Here is a 16,992-nt window from a genome sequence, read left to right as displayed (position 1 = left end):
TAAGCAGCGCCAAAAATTAGTAGTATGTGGTTAAACGACCATCATGGAGAAAATATAACGATACAAGACTTCTAATTGCAAATTTAGCCGCCACAAGTGATTACATTGGTTGTTGTTATATTAGAGTCGGTACCTGGTAATGGGTGCTGACGTCAGCGATATCATTCTCGGCGGCCAAATGGCTAAGATCACACACTTGGTCTGAGAAGCGATCACTCAGTCCATCTTGGGCTGTTCTAATCGAATTTCCGGGTTTAAGAACTCCAACTAGGAGTTAACCCGATGGTCCACAGCCGTCCTACCTTGGAGGCGCTCATTTTTTATAATATATATCACGACTTCGATTTCTATCCTGTCCCCGCGGCAGAGTACCAGTGAGAGTCATCCACTGGTACGACCACTCTCCACACATCCCAGACTCGGGTAATTTACCCTTGTCAGGCCATTCTCTAAATGGCAAAAGAAAACTAACAAATTTTAATTGCTCTCTATCTGACCCATGTGTGCGCAAAAAACCTTCGTTAGTTTCGTTAATTTTGTCCACGATTGCATAAGGTATTGTGGAAAAAGGAAAGATTATTTAAACTAATAAAAAGCATGTGTTTTCAGATTTGCAGATTCTTTTCGTTAAAATGATTTTTTGAATCTTTTTAGAATTTTCTCTTATAACAACTGCCATTAGTAAAGTGTTGTAATCCATCCATTCAGGGAAATTTTTGTGCGAGGATATTCACCCGCATTAATCACCCGCATAAAGTTTATCGCATCCTCGTCATTTTGCTTTCTTCCAATCTATCAACCGTTTCAAGTATTATGCCGACACTTCTTATCGAGTGCGAGAACACAGCGCCTCTATGATGAGGACGTCTTCAGTTGGTCTAAAGTAATTTCCAAACTTATAAAAATTGGCATTGCGCTACATACATTTGGAATACTTTAAAATCATTGTACCTATCGGTTGATATATCTGTTTGAACATTTCCAATTTTCTTCACCACTTGCATTCCTTTACACACTCGTCCAAATATGCTATGTTTACCTGGAACGGCATGATATAAAATAAAATTCTAGAGAAAGCACAACACCTGACAATCTCCAGAAAAGTTTAAAGGAACTATTTACCATCTAACCATTGACAAGGTGCCAGAGTGATAAAAAACTGACTTCCATTTGAGTTTGGACCGCTAATAAAAAAAAAAAACTCAAGTTTACGCTAGAACTGAAAAGAAAACCTTAATTTTAGTTGTTTTTAAAGTTTTTATTCCATGTAGCTTTCTAACACTTATAACTAACTAAACCGGTACACAGTACAGCATCGAATGTGGTAATGGAATAAGTTTCGTCTAGATTGTAACAATACTATTTACAAGAATCTCACTCTTTTGGTAGTAATTCTACCCTGGTGAACTTGTTTTTAAAATAAAGCAACACTTAAACAAATTATTAACCTGTTAGCCATGGATAAAACACCTGCACCAGTGTGCTTCAAATGGGGGTGAATCTCGTCTTCAAACATTGGACTAAAAGAAATGGCCTGCTGTTGCGATAATACGTGATTTATAATAACTTTTTAAAAAGTAAATACAGGGAATAATACCCATAAATCGATGATCCTCCTTTTCCTGTACCACTAGGATCACCAGTTTGAATCATGAAATTCTAAAGTTAATAACAGGGCATTAAAATTTAACGTGTAATATTCTACAAAGGAGGAAAAAATACTGGAATTTATACCGGTATAACTCGATGAAACTTTGTTTTGTCGTAATAGCCTCTTCTCGCCTAAAGGTAATTTATAGTACTGGGCTTTTTAATGCTTGTCCAAGACTTTTATGTTCAAGATATCAGCATTATTAAGGTTTTTTAGGTTTTGTGACAACCTTGAACTATAATAATAATAAGTTAAAAATAGAAAAGACTAAAAAAGGCCGCTTAGATAAAATTCTTGGTGACCCCAAATTATGTTCTCACCAGTTCAGCAAAATTTCGACATGTTCGTGGTGTATGTTCCCAGTATAGTTCGATTTGAATATTTCCCTGAAAAAAACAGGCAGTTTGAAATCAGTTCAGAAAAAGAAATCTTGCAGGTCCTAGAAGTACTTAGTCACAAAACGATCTTTGCTAAAGAGTTCACATATTTTTTTATCTACTCATAAATTTTTTTTCTTTAATGGGAAGTAGTAGAGTAGAAAAGCATACTATTTTATTAAACAATTCTCTATTCTCTTTCAAATGATTCTATTCATTTTCTTACAATATGTCTGAATGTGAAATTTAGACTTCTTTTAGAATTTAGCGATGCAACAAGTAAAATTGACACATAATACTATTTTTAACGTCTCTTTTGAATTATAAGTAGTGGTACAATATTTTTTTAAAAAGGGATTTCACTTCTACGGTCAACCAATTTAGCCTGAAAACCATATGAACTCATAATTACATGTATCTTGGAACCTAAACATGTCAATGAATATTTTTTTTATTCGAGGTCGTACGTCAGTATGTTGTGCTGTTTACACGCTAATTTATAAAAAAATATTTTTTATAAGCATATTCAATTTCTCATCGCAGCTAAACTTTATGCTTATAACATACATAGCATATTTATGCCAAAACGATATAGTATTTTTTAACAAAATTTTATAATCAACGGTATCAAAAGCTATTTCAAGACCATTGAGCACAGCACAAACAAAGTCAAGATCTTAGAATAAAATCAGAGATACTGCAGTTTCTGTCGTAAAAGGCTTTCGAAATCCAAACTGTGTCATTTAGGAAATTGTGCTGAGAGATAAAAATAGAAATCTACTTTGCACTAGTTTTTCAAAAAAAATAGAAATAATTGGCGAGTTTTAATAACATAGGCGAGATCTCGGCAAGCGGGCAGTTTCGCTGGTGATTAAGATAGAAGTTATTTTATTTACTTTATTTTTTGTTACCATTACATATTCCTTTATTTTAAGTTTTCCATACTAACAGCCTGACTTGCATTTTTTTACTAAAAGAGAAAAAACATTTAAAGGGTAGGTAAGGCTGATGCAACGTAATAAAAAAAGTATTTAAAACTGCAGACCCTTTAATTTCTCGCGCAGGCAACTTATTGTCGACGTCGACGCAAATGATTCTACCATTGGCAATTTAATGTTGTCAGGTTTTTAGGCTAATTTTGAGGAGTTACCAGCCTGGTTAGAATTTTGGTATTCTTATGTAAAAAAGCGTGTTAAAAACAAAGAGGCGATTCATCTATTTGTACGTAAGATTTTATTTTTGTTAGCACCAATTTATATATTATTAAAAGTTTTCACGGTTATCCTTTACTGGTAAACATTTTTCTTTAGTTCCCAACAGATACAAGTTTTAAGTGAAATATATTATGACCGTAATAAAATTATACTTTGTATGCGGCAGGAAAAGGAGATGGAGTATAAAACTAGAACTTAAAAAAAAACGATGCGAAGCATTTCACAATTTGCAAGAAAATTAAAGCTAGCCTAATACTTTGTCCCCGGCGCTTCTTGTTTCTCTTCAACACATTATAGCGTGGCGCTAACGTCTTACTCAACACAAAAACTGAGACGGGAGGGTAAAATGAACGCTCTGTGAAACATATTCGTTGTGCAAAAATACTGATTTTTACCAATGTTTTTCATTTGAAGTAAGCCTTTAGTATTAGCGTATAAATCTATGGCATAACAAAATATCATTTCTCGACAACGCGTATGTGAACTGATCACTACATGTCAATATATTTCTTCAAGTTGTTTACAACAGTTAGGTCTTTTTTTTCTCAAGTGTCAAAACATTCCCCCAGATTCGTACCTTAGCTCGGGCAAGTAACGTGACGTGTCACCATTGGCGCGAATGCTGCTAGTACAATAACTGATGGTTACAGTACTTGCATCTCAGCCAATCAGGGTTTTACTTTTTTTGTTTTGCAGCGAGCAAATGATTCAGTTTTCTCTAGATAGCAATAGCCTGTTTTTCTGTCTTTCATTATATTTTCAGTACAGACCACACGGAAAATTTACAGCCAATAGAATGACCAATAAACAAACACTTCGAAAAAGAACTCCTCAAAAGTAACCTGTGTCCTGAATCATCTAAAAGACTTGTTGATATAGAATAGAGCAATAAATCGAAAAATAACAAAATAATTCTCTTAGCAACATTAGAAATGCTTGCGTAAAAAAAAAAAGTTGTTGTACGTGAGAGTTCCTTCAAGGTGAAAGCCACGTACGAATAGAGAAAAAATAAGTATAAATAGCCACTGTGGTATAGCATACCAACCTCGTTTAAGAATCCTTAGCTATATACAAAAAGGAACTTTATCACTGTTGTATTTCTTATAAAACTACCTTGCTATTATAATACTATTTTTCACAATTTTTATTATACTAACTTCGTATTGTATACTATGTTGATATTTTATAATACTTTGTTAATCAGGGTTTTAAAAAACTATATTTCAAAAACTCTGATCACATGCCTAACTTTGTTATGTTAATAGACCTTAAGAAAAAATAAGTAGAAATTTTAACAGTGCTCTTTTTCTCAGTGGCTTACAAGCATGCAATTTGAACAACGAAGTTCATTAAGCTAAAGGTGCTAATCTCAAATTTAGCACAAAAGTGTTAATTTTGAGATTCTTACAATTAATTACTAAACATAAGCGCCTGAAAACCTGATCTTGTGAACAACAAAAACTACATGTTTTTTTATAAGCACGACACTAATAAGCATCCGTAAGCTGAAAATTGGTCATTTTAAGCATATGATAAGTATTGTGTAAAGCCTAAGAAAATGTTGTAAAGTTTTGGTGTTTTTGTTTTTCGTTACGTGAGCAGTTTTCTTTTTTTCTTTATGTCTGAATTAACCAATATGATTAAAGTTGTAATTACTGATGGTCAAGTGAATGTTACCATAGCCCCGGGTTAACCCAAGCCATATGAGGGAAATTGGTGAGATGGCACACTGTGTGGGCCGTTGGATGTTGCCGGGAGTTGTCTAGTAGAGCGCCGGCCCTACTAATTGGGTCTGTAGAGCTCAAAATGAGCATTAAATACTCTAGGACTCTCCATATAAGCCATCCGTCCGTCCGTCCGTCCGTCCGTCCGTCCGTCCGTCCGTCCGTCCGTCCGTCCGTCCGTCCGTCCGTCCGTCCGTCCGTCCGTCCGTCCGTCTGTCTGTCTGTCATCTATCTATCTATCCTTAATGTACCAAGTTCGTTTCTTTTTCATGCAATCTTTGGCAGAAAATTAAAATTGAATCATGTGATTAGGACGTATATAGAGCGTAATTGTATATAAAAATGTTATTATATATTATATAAGAGTAGTATTAAAAAACATAGAATAGTATTGTATTTGAAATGATAGTATTACACTCTAAAAATAGTATTATGATGACGTTAAAGGCAAATGGGAAGATAGTATTATAAGTAAGTAACATTATAAGTAAGTAATAATTTATTTATCAATTGACTAAAAATACATAATTATAGAAGACGAAAATTAAGATAAAAAATGAAAAGGTTTTATGATTTTATAAATATTGTTGTAATATTTGATGAAGTGTATTGAAAAGAGATAACCACAAAGCAAATTGTATCTGAAAGTGGTGTTCACCTATGGACAGGACATCACAATATGCAAAGTACAAAGACAGGACTGGGACAAATACAACACAAAGGTAGGAGTTCATGTAAATAAATTTAGTCATAAGGAATTCACCAAGAAAAGCAGCTCAAAAATCAAAGCAAACATAAAATTACAAAATAAAATCAAATTTAGTTTAGGAAATGCTCAAAAACAGAATTGGTTTGATCTCACAGCTTATTCTACTAAGAAGTCGGAAAGGAAGAGATTTTTGCAACTCATTCCATGACTATAAAGAGTGAAATCTGATAGACTTTTCACCAAATGATGTTGAAAAAACAAAAGATAATTTCAAAAGTCCTTGTTGATCATGAGAAAATTTTGGAGTGTTTGATTTATGATTTATATTTCGTCTTTTATCGTTTATACCGAAACATTGAATTCTGAAAGAAAGAAAAGTAAGTATGGACCGTATAAACTCACGGTTTAAGAGCTTAGATTAATAAATGGCTATTAGTGAGAATGAGGTACTTACTTCTTTAGAGCTTTCGTAATACATTGCTCAGCACCAAATAGATGCGCAATTTCAATAATTTATCTCAAACTTAGCGTTAGCTTCTATGTTATTTTTATCAGAGCCTCGATTAATTTATCAATTGCTTTAGCATGCGCGATCAAATGCATCGATTTGTACAGGCATTTATGCTTCCCCGAAAGCTCAATTAGCACATTGATTTTCTGATTCACCCTTATCTCATTTTTGAACAGGCAACCACGTTTTAGGAACTGCTTTAAACACATGTCTTTACCACATGAAGTTTATTAAAAACATTTCGTCTTGCTTTCTGCGATTTTGTTTGTGCAAGGTGTGTTGTGGGCATTCTTTGAACTTTGATAAAATATTTAGAATAAAATCAAAACTAATTAACTAAAGTAAACCTTTTTTTTCTTTTTTTTTATAATTTTTGAATATATAGTTTATAAAACAATATATACACGATAAACTATTATGTTTTATTTTTTTATTTTCAGTAACTTTATGGAATACTTTAAAAAATAGTTTACCATCTATCAGGACCTTTAGGAAGGTCATTAAAAGCTAATTGTGTAGAAAAATAATATTTTGCATAGAGAGCATGTTGGGAAACTTGAGAAGTCCGAGATTGGAGTAGAGTGAGTATATTTATAGGCTTGGCGAGTTGTTTGTGCGATTTACTACTGATGGGCAGCATGTTATTAGTTAGGAGTAGTAGTAGTAAAAGTATTTATTTATCAATAAGTCATGTACAATGTAAAACTAAATAAATAATAATAAATATTTGTCAAAAAATGACCAATTGATAGGAGAAACACCTATTAGTCGAAGACTATTCTGAAGGAGGCCACCAGTGCTTAGTAGATAAATAATGTCCTAAATAACTAACAATAAAAAACAAGTGAAACATTTGTGATAAAATTAGGCAATGTAATTATTTAGGAAGATGTTATTTTGTAATTTAGTTAGATTAGATTTTGATAAAATAGCCAGATCTGTCAGGACACAGAGACTGCAGCTCTTTCCAGTAAACAACTGACTGATCAACAATAGAATCAGTGAGTTTTAGCTAATAAAACACCTTGATTTCCCCCTAGTGATGTGAGTATTAGAGTAGTATCTGAGATCAAAAGTATTATTAAGAGAAGAATTTTACCTGTTTAAGATTTAATAAATCGTTAAAACATTTAAGCATTTAATAAGCTCAGCAAGCTTTAGAATGCGAAGTTCATTAAATAAGAAGTGTGTGCATTAAAATCAAAAAATGTAAAAAGCCACACATTGTCTTTGAAGAAGGAAAGTTCTGTTGGTCTTGGGATTAGGGTTTCGGGCCAAAACCTGCCAAGCATATCTTTATTAAGAATCAAAAAGAGCATAATAGATACAAAAAAGAGTAGATTTATAGAAAGAAAATAACGTAGTTTGGAGATAATACCATAAGCATTTCGAAGTTTAGCAGATATATTTTGTATAATGAGGACTCCAAGTGAAGAAACAGTCTAATATAATTCCAAGGTATCTTACTGACTCACTTAAATTTAAAGGTTTGCCATTAAGCTTTAGACTAAGATTTAGATTTTTTTTTTTTTTACTTTGACTATGAAACAGGATAACCTCAGTTTTTGAAACATTTAAGGATACTTTACATAACCATTTAAAGAGCCTCTTCAGATCAATATTGACACATTTGTTGATCTTTTTTAGAGAGGGACTTGAAAAAAGTAGACATCTATCATCAGCAAATAATGTAGTTTTACTAAAAATAATGGCATTAGAAAGATCATTAATATAGATGATAAAAAGTAAGGGTCCTAACACAGAAAATTGAGGTACACCACATAGAACCTTCCTTAAAATAATTTTTTTTTTTCTCGTTAATTTACGAATTGAGATCTTTCAGTAAGGTAAGATCTGAAACAATTATAAGCAATACCCCTTATATCATATAGTTTCAGCTTTCGAAGTAGTATATTACTAAAAGTATCTAAAGCTTTTTAGAGATCTATGAACACATCACAAGAAAACGGCCCATCATCAAGTGCCTTACGTATAACTTTATGTTTTATTTTTAGGCTTATAACAGGACAAACACTGATAACAGTTTCTTTTTATAAAATATTTTGTAAATATGTATTTAGAAACTGAAGTTTTTTATCCTGTATAAATATTCGCGAATAAATAATAAATAATAAATAAATAAATCGGTTAAAGTAATCAGAGCATGATTAGTAGAATGCATACTTCAAAAACCAAATTGTCTATTAAAAAGGATCTAAGCCTTTTATGAACTAATAGTTTTTCAAAAATTTTATCTATATTTGAAAGTAGAGTGATAATTTGTTTACATCTTGGTTTAAGCCTTTGTGTTTAAAAATTGGGTTAACTTTACTAACTTTAACCCTATTTGGTATGGGAGGGGGGGGCATAAAGTGCCCGCGGCATTTTCAAAGTCTAATAACTTTTTCAATACTGGATGAAATTACTTGAAATTTTGTGACTTTTCCTAACTTTTATTGGACTTTGATCAGTTTCAAAAATTAAGGGGGGGGGGGGGGTTGTGACATTTCAACATGTCATCATTTGTCATTCTCTACAAAGTGTAATTTTGAGGTTACTGTTAACCAAAGGTAGGTACATTTGGTGTATAAAAATGGGCAACTTTTAAAAAAGGAAGCACATTTTGAGGTTACCTAGTTTTCAAGATATACTCGAATTGTGATGTGTTAATTTGTTTGCCTGAGGTGATAAGAAACCCAAACTTCAATAGTAACCTCATAAATACCACACTTATCTTAATTTTCAAATTACTGAACAATGTCATCAATTTTATACAACTTGTAGTGAAGCAATGTTTCAAGATTACACATAGTTCACAGATTTTTCTGTTTTATCTGATTTAAACACAGAATTGTACCGTGGGTAACCTTAAAATCAACACATTTCCTTCAACAACACCTATTGAAATGCTCCAAAAGATATTTTAAGTAGATGTTTTGTACATATTTATGAGGAAAATACCTTGAATCACTAATATGAAAATAACTCTAATTTTTTTTGTTTCAGTAGATTGTAACCTCGAAAACAGCACATATATGATAAAATTTCTTGCACCTTTTTGGATAATGTAGGACTTCGGGCTATCTAGTTTACATGAAAAAAAATTCAATTTGGCAGCCCCACTATTTCTCAAGTATTTGCTATCACAAGGAAGACCTATATTATTGATGGTAACCTCAAAACTACCACGTTTTTTGGAAATCAAAATGTCATTTGAGGGTGGTAATCACCATAAGACCAACATACTAAAATTTGAAGTAAATAGGGCAAGATGTGTTCCATTTGATACTGAAACTCATTTTGGCACTTTCAGAAAATGTCACACTATTTTTGAAATTGATCCTTTCGGAAAATAAAAAATTTTTTCTCCAAGAATTGTCCTGTCAATGTCACTTTTTCCTGTTTGACAGGTGGTCATATTAACTTTTTTACTGTAGTGCTAAAATCAAATGCTTTCTAAAATAACCAGTTGTATGAATATGGGATTATGTATGTGACAGTGACAAAAAGTAATCATACAATATTGACATGTATACTGTGTAATTTGCAGACCAGAATATTGGTAATTTACAGACCGGAATATTTGTAATTTCCTATTTCTCTATTTCTCATATGATGACGTCATAGGTCACTTTCTCCCATGTCAATCCAAATTTTCTTTATTGAGTAGCTATTGAAATAATCTTTCTAATAATATCTTACATTCTCATACTTTTTTAATGACTAGTACTGTAAATAGTTTTAAAAAAGATACAAATACGAGAATTTCTAAAAAAGACATACTTTCTTCTACCATTGTCTCATTATAACGTCATCACTTCCTGTGATGACATGTCAACCTAAATATTTGTCACTAATTAAGCCACAACATATTGATGCTTCTTTGTATCAAGTTTCGTCACTTAAAACGAAACTTAACAAAAGTTACAGCCCACGGGCACTTTATGCCCCCCCCCCCATACTTAAAAGGGTCAAAAAAGCCCATACCAAATAGGTATAAGGGACGATGGAAAAATCCCTGTTTCAATATTTTTTTTTTACTTTGAAATTGCACAAAAAAATCCCCAGGTACCGCAAAATACCAGTGTAGAAAATCTGATCTAATGGGACAATTAAATATGGAATGAATCTGAAATTTGGCATAGGGTTTCAGTATTGAATAATTTTCTATAAAAATATTTTCGAGTTGGGTTAAATTTAGATACCCAAATGCACTACAAAATACCAGTGGCAGGTACCGAAAAATACCAGTTATTCTAAACGGTTTATTGAATCATTCCTGTGTTTAGTTAGAGTGATTATATGATAGTTTTGCTATCATATTGTACCAAAATATAGTCTTCTCGGGGTTGGATATTGCAAGTAGTGTGTTTTTTTTTGGTAAAATAAGTTTTATCCTTTTATATCATAGATAAATTGTAGACCAAATTTAGAAAAATCTTAGATTTGAGTACCGCAGAATAGCAGTGGCTTGGAACCCTTCTTTCACCAAATATTTCTCCAAAAGATGTTCTGTGTTTGTGTCAAGTTATTTAAAAGATGTTCTGTGTTTGTGTCAAGTTACTTCTTGATAATACTTATATGACTATGAAAAAAAACCCTACATTGCAGATTCATATTGAAGTGTACTCAAAATAGAGAGGATCTTAACAAAAAAACATATTTTTTAAAACAAATTTCTACAGAAGGTGAAGATAATATTTTGTAAAAATAAAAATATATAAACACTTTTTTGTTACAAAAGTATGCTCATATCCTACTTGGTTTGAAAAGCACAAAAAACTTCTCTTTGGTGTTTTTGCAACTTCTACACTGCAAAAAGCAAAGACTGGTATTGGTATTCTATGGTACTTCTACCTGTATTTATAATTTTTTTTAATAAAGAATCTCTTTTGAGTATGGATTTTTAATTCCTTTGCTTATCCATGGTTTATATTATTTTTAGCCTGTTTTTTGGACAACTTTCTTGTGGGTGTGCACAGATCTATCAAATCAAAAGAAAGGCTAGGACTTTTATTGTTAACATTTAGCACCTTTTCCCAGTCATTTAAATTAAATATTTGTTTAAAATTGATACTGTCAAACTTTTTTCCAATCCTTGTAAAAATTTTGAATGATATTTTTGTAAAACAGTAAATTGAGAGAGATGGTCTGATATGCCAATAGTGAACTTACCAGAAAAAGATTTCATGTTATGGGGAGAAATAAAAATGTTATCAATCAGAGTTTTTGATGTTCGACATACTCGTGTTGGCAGCGTAATATAAGGAATTAAAAGGTATATAATTACCTAAAGTGTCAACAAATCTGTCAATATTTGGATTTTACTAGTATTTACTAGTATTAATAAAGTAACTCAAAAGAACAAGTAGTTTATTTTCTTTGCAAACCTTGTCTAACAAAGGGCCTAGAAAGGAAATGATGTTTATAAATAACCAACTATAATATTACGATGATTTTTAATAATAATTTCTGCAAAAGTTGATTCCAGTATATAATTTATGTGAATACATTAAATCGTTGAGGTCAGGTCTTTTAAAAGAGCTAAAATTATTTTTAATGAAAAACAGAGTTCCCCCATGGGTAGCTTCAGTTTGGGTATGAAAACAGTGATAGCCTTGATGGGAAGGATTGAAGAAAGCTGTAGAAAGAATTCATGTTTCAGAGAGGGCTATAATACCAAAATTAAGTTTAAGACTCTTCAAGAAAAGTTCAAGACTATCAAAGTGTAAGTTAAAAGAACTTATGTTGAGATGAAACAAAGATATAATACTGTTTAAAGATAAGGAAGTTTGTTAAAGAAGTTGGAGTCATAATACTCACAATCCAAGATACCATGAAACTTTGGGAGGTGGAAAATTTCTTTCTAAAACCAAACTGATTATCATAAATAGTTTTGTTAGAGAATAAAAATTTATATAAGCGATAGAGTTTTTCAAAAATCTTATCAATGTTAGAAAGTGGTGAAATGGGTCAATAGTGGCATGTGGCCTTGTGGTTATGGAGTTTGCTTCATAATCATAAGGTCCATTGCCGTGTACGGAATGTATACATTCCGTACACAGGACCCACATTGATAACAGTGGCTATATCCTGTATAAATATTCAGGATAACAACAACAACAACAACAACAACAATAATAATAATATTTTTAGTGGCATGCCCAAAAAACTACTTTACTTTTAGACAGCAAGTACAATTCTTTCCACTGGGGGCCACTGAAGATTTGTAAATATCATTATATATATTGTGGGAGTAATAATTTTTAAACAGATAGGTTAAAAATAGTTTATTGATTATTAACAATAAAAACATTATAGAATAAAAAACTATTAGTAAAATTATATAAGAAAAATCAGATTAAGATTAAGACCTTAGCTTGAAATGTTTACTAAAAGCCTCCTTGAATTGTAACAAACTCTGCAAAGTTCTTAACTCAGAAGGAAGACTGTTCCAGAGCCTAGGTGATCGGAATTTAAAGGATCTCCTAAAAAAACTGGACCCATTTGGATGCATGGTTAACATATAGTCTGAAGCAGCTCGAGTGTTGTGACTGTGACTAGATTCTACAAGTGCAACTTTTTCACTTAAATAACTTGGGGCTGTTTTATGGATGGATTTAAAAATAGTAATGTCAAGATTAAAATTTAGTAAATTCTCCAATTTAATATACGGTTTATTTATAAATGTGCTTATATTCTTGTACAACTTATCTGCTTTATTCAATACAAACTTGTTAGCATTGCAACATGCAGAAGAACAGTAGTATAAATAAGGCATAACAAGAGCATTAACTAATAAAAATTTTGGTGTCAGATGTCAAGTTGGAACTGATGTATCTTATTTTACTAAGTTTGTGATAAGATTTACCGACAAGACTTTTTATCTGATTTTTCCAGCTCAAATTGTTATCAAAAACCACACCAAGATACTCCACTTTGCTTTTAGATACCAAAGGAATGCCACATCATAACGAATAGCTACATCATTGCAAGATTTTAATCTGGACTTATTACCAAAAAATATAACTTCTGTCTTACTATATTTATATTGAGTTTATTTAACTTGAGCCAGTTACTTACATCTTTTAAATCCTGCTCTAAAGAAAATTTCAGTTCTTGGGTCGAGTCACAACTGCAAATGATTATTGTTTCATTGGCATAAAAATGAAAAAAGAAAGTTGTAATGGCCGATTTCAGGTCATTAATGTACACAAGAAAAAGTAAAGGGCCAAGGACAGATCCTTGTGGGACACCATATGATCCCTGAGCAAAGATCTACAGTATCAAACGCTTTTTTAAAATCTATTAGTACTGCCCCAACATATTTATTTTTCCCCAGTTCCTCTAATATACAATCTGAAACTTGTGTCACAGCAGTGGATGTTGAGTATATACAATTTATGAGAACCAGATTGCTCTGGGTCAAAATATTGTTATCCGTTAGAAAGAAGTCATTTGGTAGTGAATCGATCACCTTTTCAAAAACTTTCATTGCAACTGGAAGAATAGAAATAGGTCTATAATTATTGATGTCAATAACAATAGTTTCATATTGAAGCCTTTTTATAAACTAAGAAAGGATAAATTTATTAACTTAGCCGGCTATGGGTATTGGGGAATTTGCAATAGTATATATTATAGCTAGCTATCTAGCTAATCAGAATATAAATAAAATTATAATGAAGACGATATAGCAATAAAGTTCTTTTTTTCCTGACATACTATATGTCAGTGTTTTTTTTAGACTGTCCCTAAATGTAATTTCAAAATTTTGAAAAAACAAATATTTTGATATAATTTTGTCAAAATTTGACACTCAGACTAGAAATTTTCGGACATCTTGTCATTCTGCCTTTAAAATATGTGACCACAATGTTAGGAGCTCTTAAGGAAGCAGTATTCCAAAATGACTGTTTTTGTGCATTGTCCCTGATATCTTTAGATGCTCGTTTTGGACAAGTTTGTGTGTTAATGATAATCTTGCCTTAATTTCTGAAATTCAATTCCAGGAGCACCTTAGGATTAAAGATTCCTGCAGAAGTTTGGGTCAAAGCACAAAATATTTCTAGCTTGATTACTTGATTTACTCCTTTTTAAAATGAATTTTTGACTTGTATGAGACCATAATAACTTCTAGTTTGATAAGAATGAATAGAGAAATTGATTTTGGAGCATCAAAATGAAGAATTATTCCAAAATATGGCTTTTGATGATATAACAATCATTTACAGAATATGAACGTAAGATAAGCACAGTCATACTCAGTCATACAACTTGTAAAACATCGTTAACAAAAGAGCTAAGCAGCTACTAATATAAAAAATGTAAGTCTTGTAACAAAGAGCAAAACAGAAATGAAAAAAATAAAATCATGTAAGCAAAAAACAGACAACAATTTGGTTTAAAGAGTCATTGATTCTCAAAGAAAAATTCAGAGTTTACTTGGATATTTCCTGATTTAACTTAATGATCTCAGAGATAAATCTGGGATTTATATATAAGAGCGTACCGAGATAAAACAGTCTGCACTGAAATAATATCTACATGTAAGAGTTAGCTTTTTGAATCAAACTCCTAAAATACTGAACATTTAAGTAAAGATCATCGATAATGTCTACATAAGTATAAAAAACTTCATCAGGAGCAAACTCTTAATAAATAATTCTTCCGAGAAGGCTCCTTGTTTATATCATACTTTGGGACTTTAAAAACAATGAAATGGATATATATGGCATTTTGTTTGCAAATCATTTAAAATAACTTAAAACTTCTGAAATTTACTGGAGTTATTGCATGTACAATTTTCTGCAAACATTTTGTTCAAAAATTTTCACAGCATTCTTGTTTATGGAATATTTCATCAATAAGTGCTCTGAAAGTGTTTAGCTGAAAGGCAGGTTCAATAATGATGGTTTAAAGATTAATATATATAACAGTTGTAATTATAGTGTCCCCCACTATGAATAATGGTTAGGTTTATATATTGTTGTATTTTTCTTAAATATTGGAATATTTCTTCCGTAAATGCTCGTATATATGCATTATCTGCTAGATTTATGTATGGGTGTCTACGTCGAACATTTACTTTACTTTAAAACAATGACAAATGGGAATGAACCTGAAATCACTTGCTCATGCATTGATGCTTGTATTGTTAATGTAACAAACAGTGCAAAAATTTTGTGGAATATTCTATTCCGCAAAGTCTTCAAGAATCACTGTAACCCTTTTCTTACAATAAAATGTATTACAAGGTTAATACATAAAGTTTGGAGAGCAGAAATAAATAATAACAACCTCTATGGTAATTTACAGAGAGACTTATTTTTATTTGCACTTGGAATATCTCTTCCTACGGTGCTCTTCATAGCTTTATTTTGGATTGAGCTAAAAGACGTAGTACTTCGCTATTCCGGTACAAATTTTCAAAGACGTAACTACCATAGATCTTGAGTAATGGGCGTTGGAATGTTTCATCATTTTTTCAGATGGAATAATTCCTCTTTCATCCTAACTTTAGGATGTCATATGTGCTAAACGACAGTAAAAGCTTGGGAATGAGAATCTGGAATGTTTCATCTTCCCCATGTACAGCTTTACATAATTCTCTCTGTCGTTGGGTTCTAAATTATTCCTACAGAGCTCTTAACGTAGGTAAGGCATGCATAAAATTACATCTGGGACAGTCTAAAGAAAACACTGACATATACTGCTCTTTTGGGGAAGAAAAAATATAGCGATAAGAAGTAAAAATTGTACAGCTGTTGGAAATGTAGCCAAAAAAATTGGTAGTGGTAAATATGCTCTAACCATAGATGTTTCGAGGGTAACATACTGTGGACGCCAATCATCAGGTGGAACCGCCATTTTGAATCTCGAATCTCGTCGAATCGTTAACTATCAAGTCTGATATTTATCACAATTTCACAATACTAGTATATAGTTGCAACTACTTGCCGCCCTTGTTAGACCACCATCAAAAATATGTTGTGTTCGCGTCCTGAAGACCCTGCGAGAATGAGTCGGTCGGGCGGTCGGGCGTATTTTTTCCCGGAATTTTCAGATCGGAGCAAGCAAATTCGTTCCCAGGTCCAAGACAGCATAGCGCTAGACCATTTTTCGCCGCCCTATAAAACTGTCAGTAGCCACAGGAGTGCCCTAAAGGAATTAATTTTCGCGAATTTTTGCCAATTTTGCATAAATTAGTTTGGCGAAAAACAATTTATTTTTAAAAAATATCTCGCGAAATTTTTCCCGGTCTTTTTCCGACTTACCGACTCGGGTTTTTATTACCGAAAGGGAGTCGGTCGGAGGACGCGAACACAACATATTTTTGATGACGGCCTTACCATGATACGATAGTTGTTCTTTCAAAGCTGTTACAAATGCACCCCTTATTTTTCAAAGCGATGATTAGCCCCAACACCAACCTTGACCCCAGGGCTGGTTCTCTTTTTATAAACCCTGGGGTCGAGGTTGAACCAATACGCGAAGTGCACAATGAAAGGATACGCAGTGCGTTTTATCCGATCACATGTGCACATCCTACCTCCGCAAGCTTCTATGCTACGTTTAAATCTGCAAGTTACATGCACATTCGATTTTGTTTCTAGTGGATTTTTTCAAGAGCAGAAAACAATCTATAACTAATTGAAAGAATAGCAAAATATTCCAGTTAAGTTTTTTAAAGAATTATTTTGCACAGTATATATACAGTGAAATATGGCTGAATTTCTTGCTACATTTTACCTCACTATAAATTAGATTATATTTATACTGTTTTGTATGCACAATTGATACATT

General features: G+C 32.1%; 1 protein-coding gene across 1 annotated transcript; it reads right to left on the bottom strand.

The window, feature by feature from the left end:
- Positions 1–602: 602 nt before the first annotated feature.
- LOC130662746 (peptidyl-prolyl cis-trans isomerase-like 1) lies at positions 603–16,156 on the bottom strand. The gene is made up of 8 exons (XM_057461669.1): positions 16,000–16,156; positions 1,972–2,037; positions 1,735–1,782; positions 1,598–1,659; positions 1,449–1,520; positions 1,123–1,184; positions 952–1,039; positions 603–878 (listed from the first exon to the last, which is right to left on the bottom strand). Exons 1-8 carry the CDS (start codon positions 16,054–16,056, stop codon positions 827–829), a joined length of 507 nt encoding a protein of 168 aa, XP_057317652.1. The 5' UTR covers positions 16,057–16,156; the 3' UTR covers positions 603–826.
- Positions 16,157–16,992: the final 836 nt, after the last annotated feature.

This window comes from Hydractinia symbiolongicarpus, chromosome 10 (assembly GCF_029227915.1).
Source record: "Hydractinia symbiolongicarpus strain clone_291-10 chromosome 10, HSymV2.1, whole genome shotgun sequence".
NCBI lineage: Eukaryota > Metazoa > Cnidaria > Hydrozoa > Anthoathecata > Hydractiniidae > Hydractinia > Hydractinia symbiolongicarpus.
This window is presented reverse-complemented; position numbering and strand designations above follow the sequence as displayed.

What these genes read in the sequence shown, in the direction of transcription:
- LOC130662746 (XM_057461669.1), bottom strand. Translation starts at nt 16,056, where the DNA reads ATGGCGGTTCCACCTGATGATTGGCGTCCACAGTATGTTACCCTCGAA. An exon ending in GGAGGATCATCGATTTATGG is followed by an intron (nt 1,521 to 1,597) that starts GTATTATTCCCT and finishes CATTTCTTTTAG; the next exon opens with TCCAATGTTTGAAGACGAGA. An exon ending in GTTTTATCCATGGCTAACAG is followed by an intron (nt 1,185 to 1,448) that starts GTTAATAATTTG and finishes TTTTTTTATTAG; the next exon opens with CGGTCCAAACTCAAATGGAA.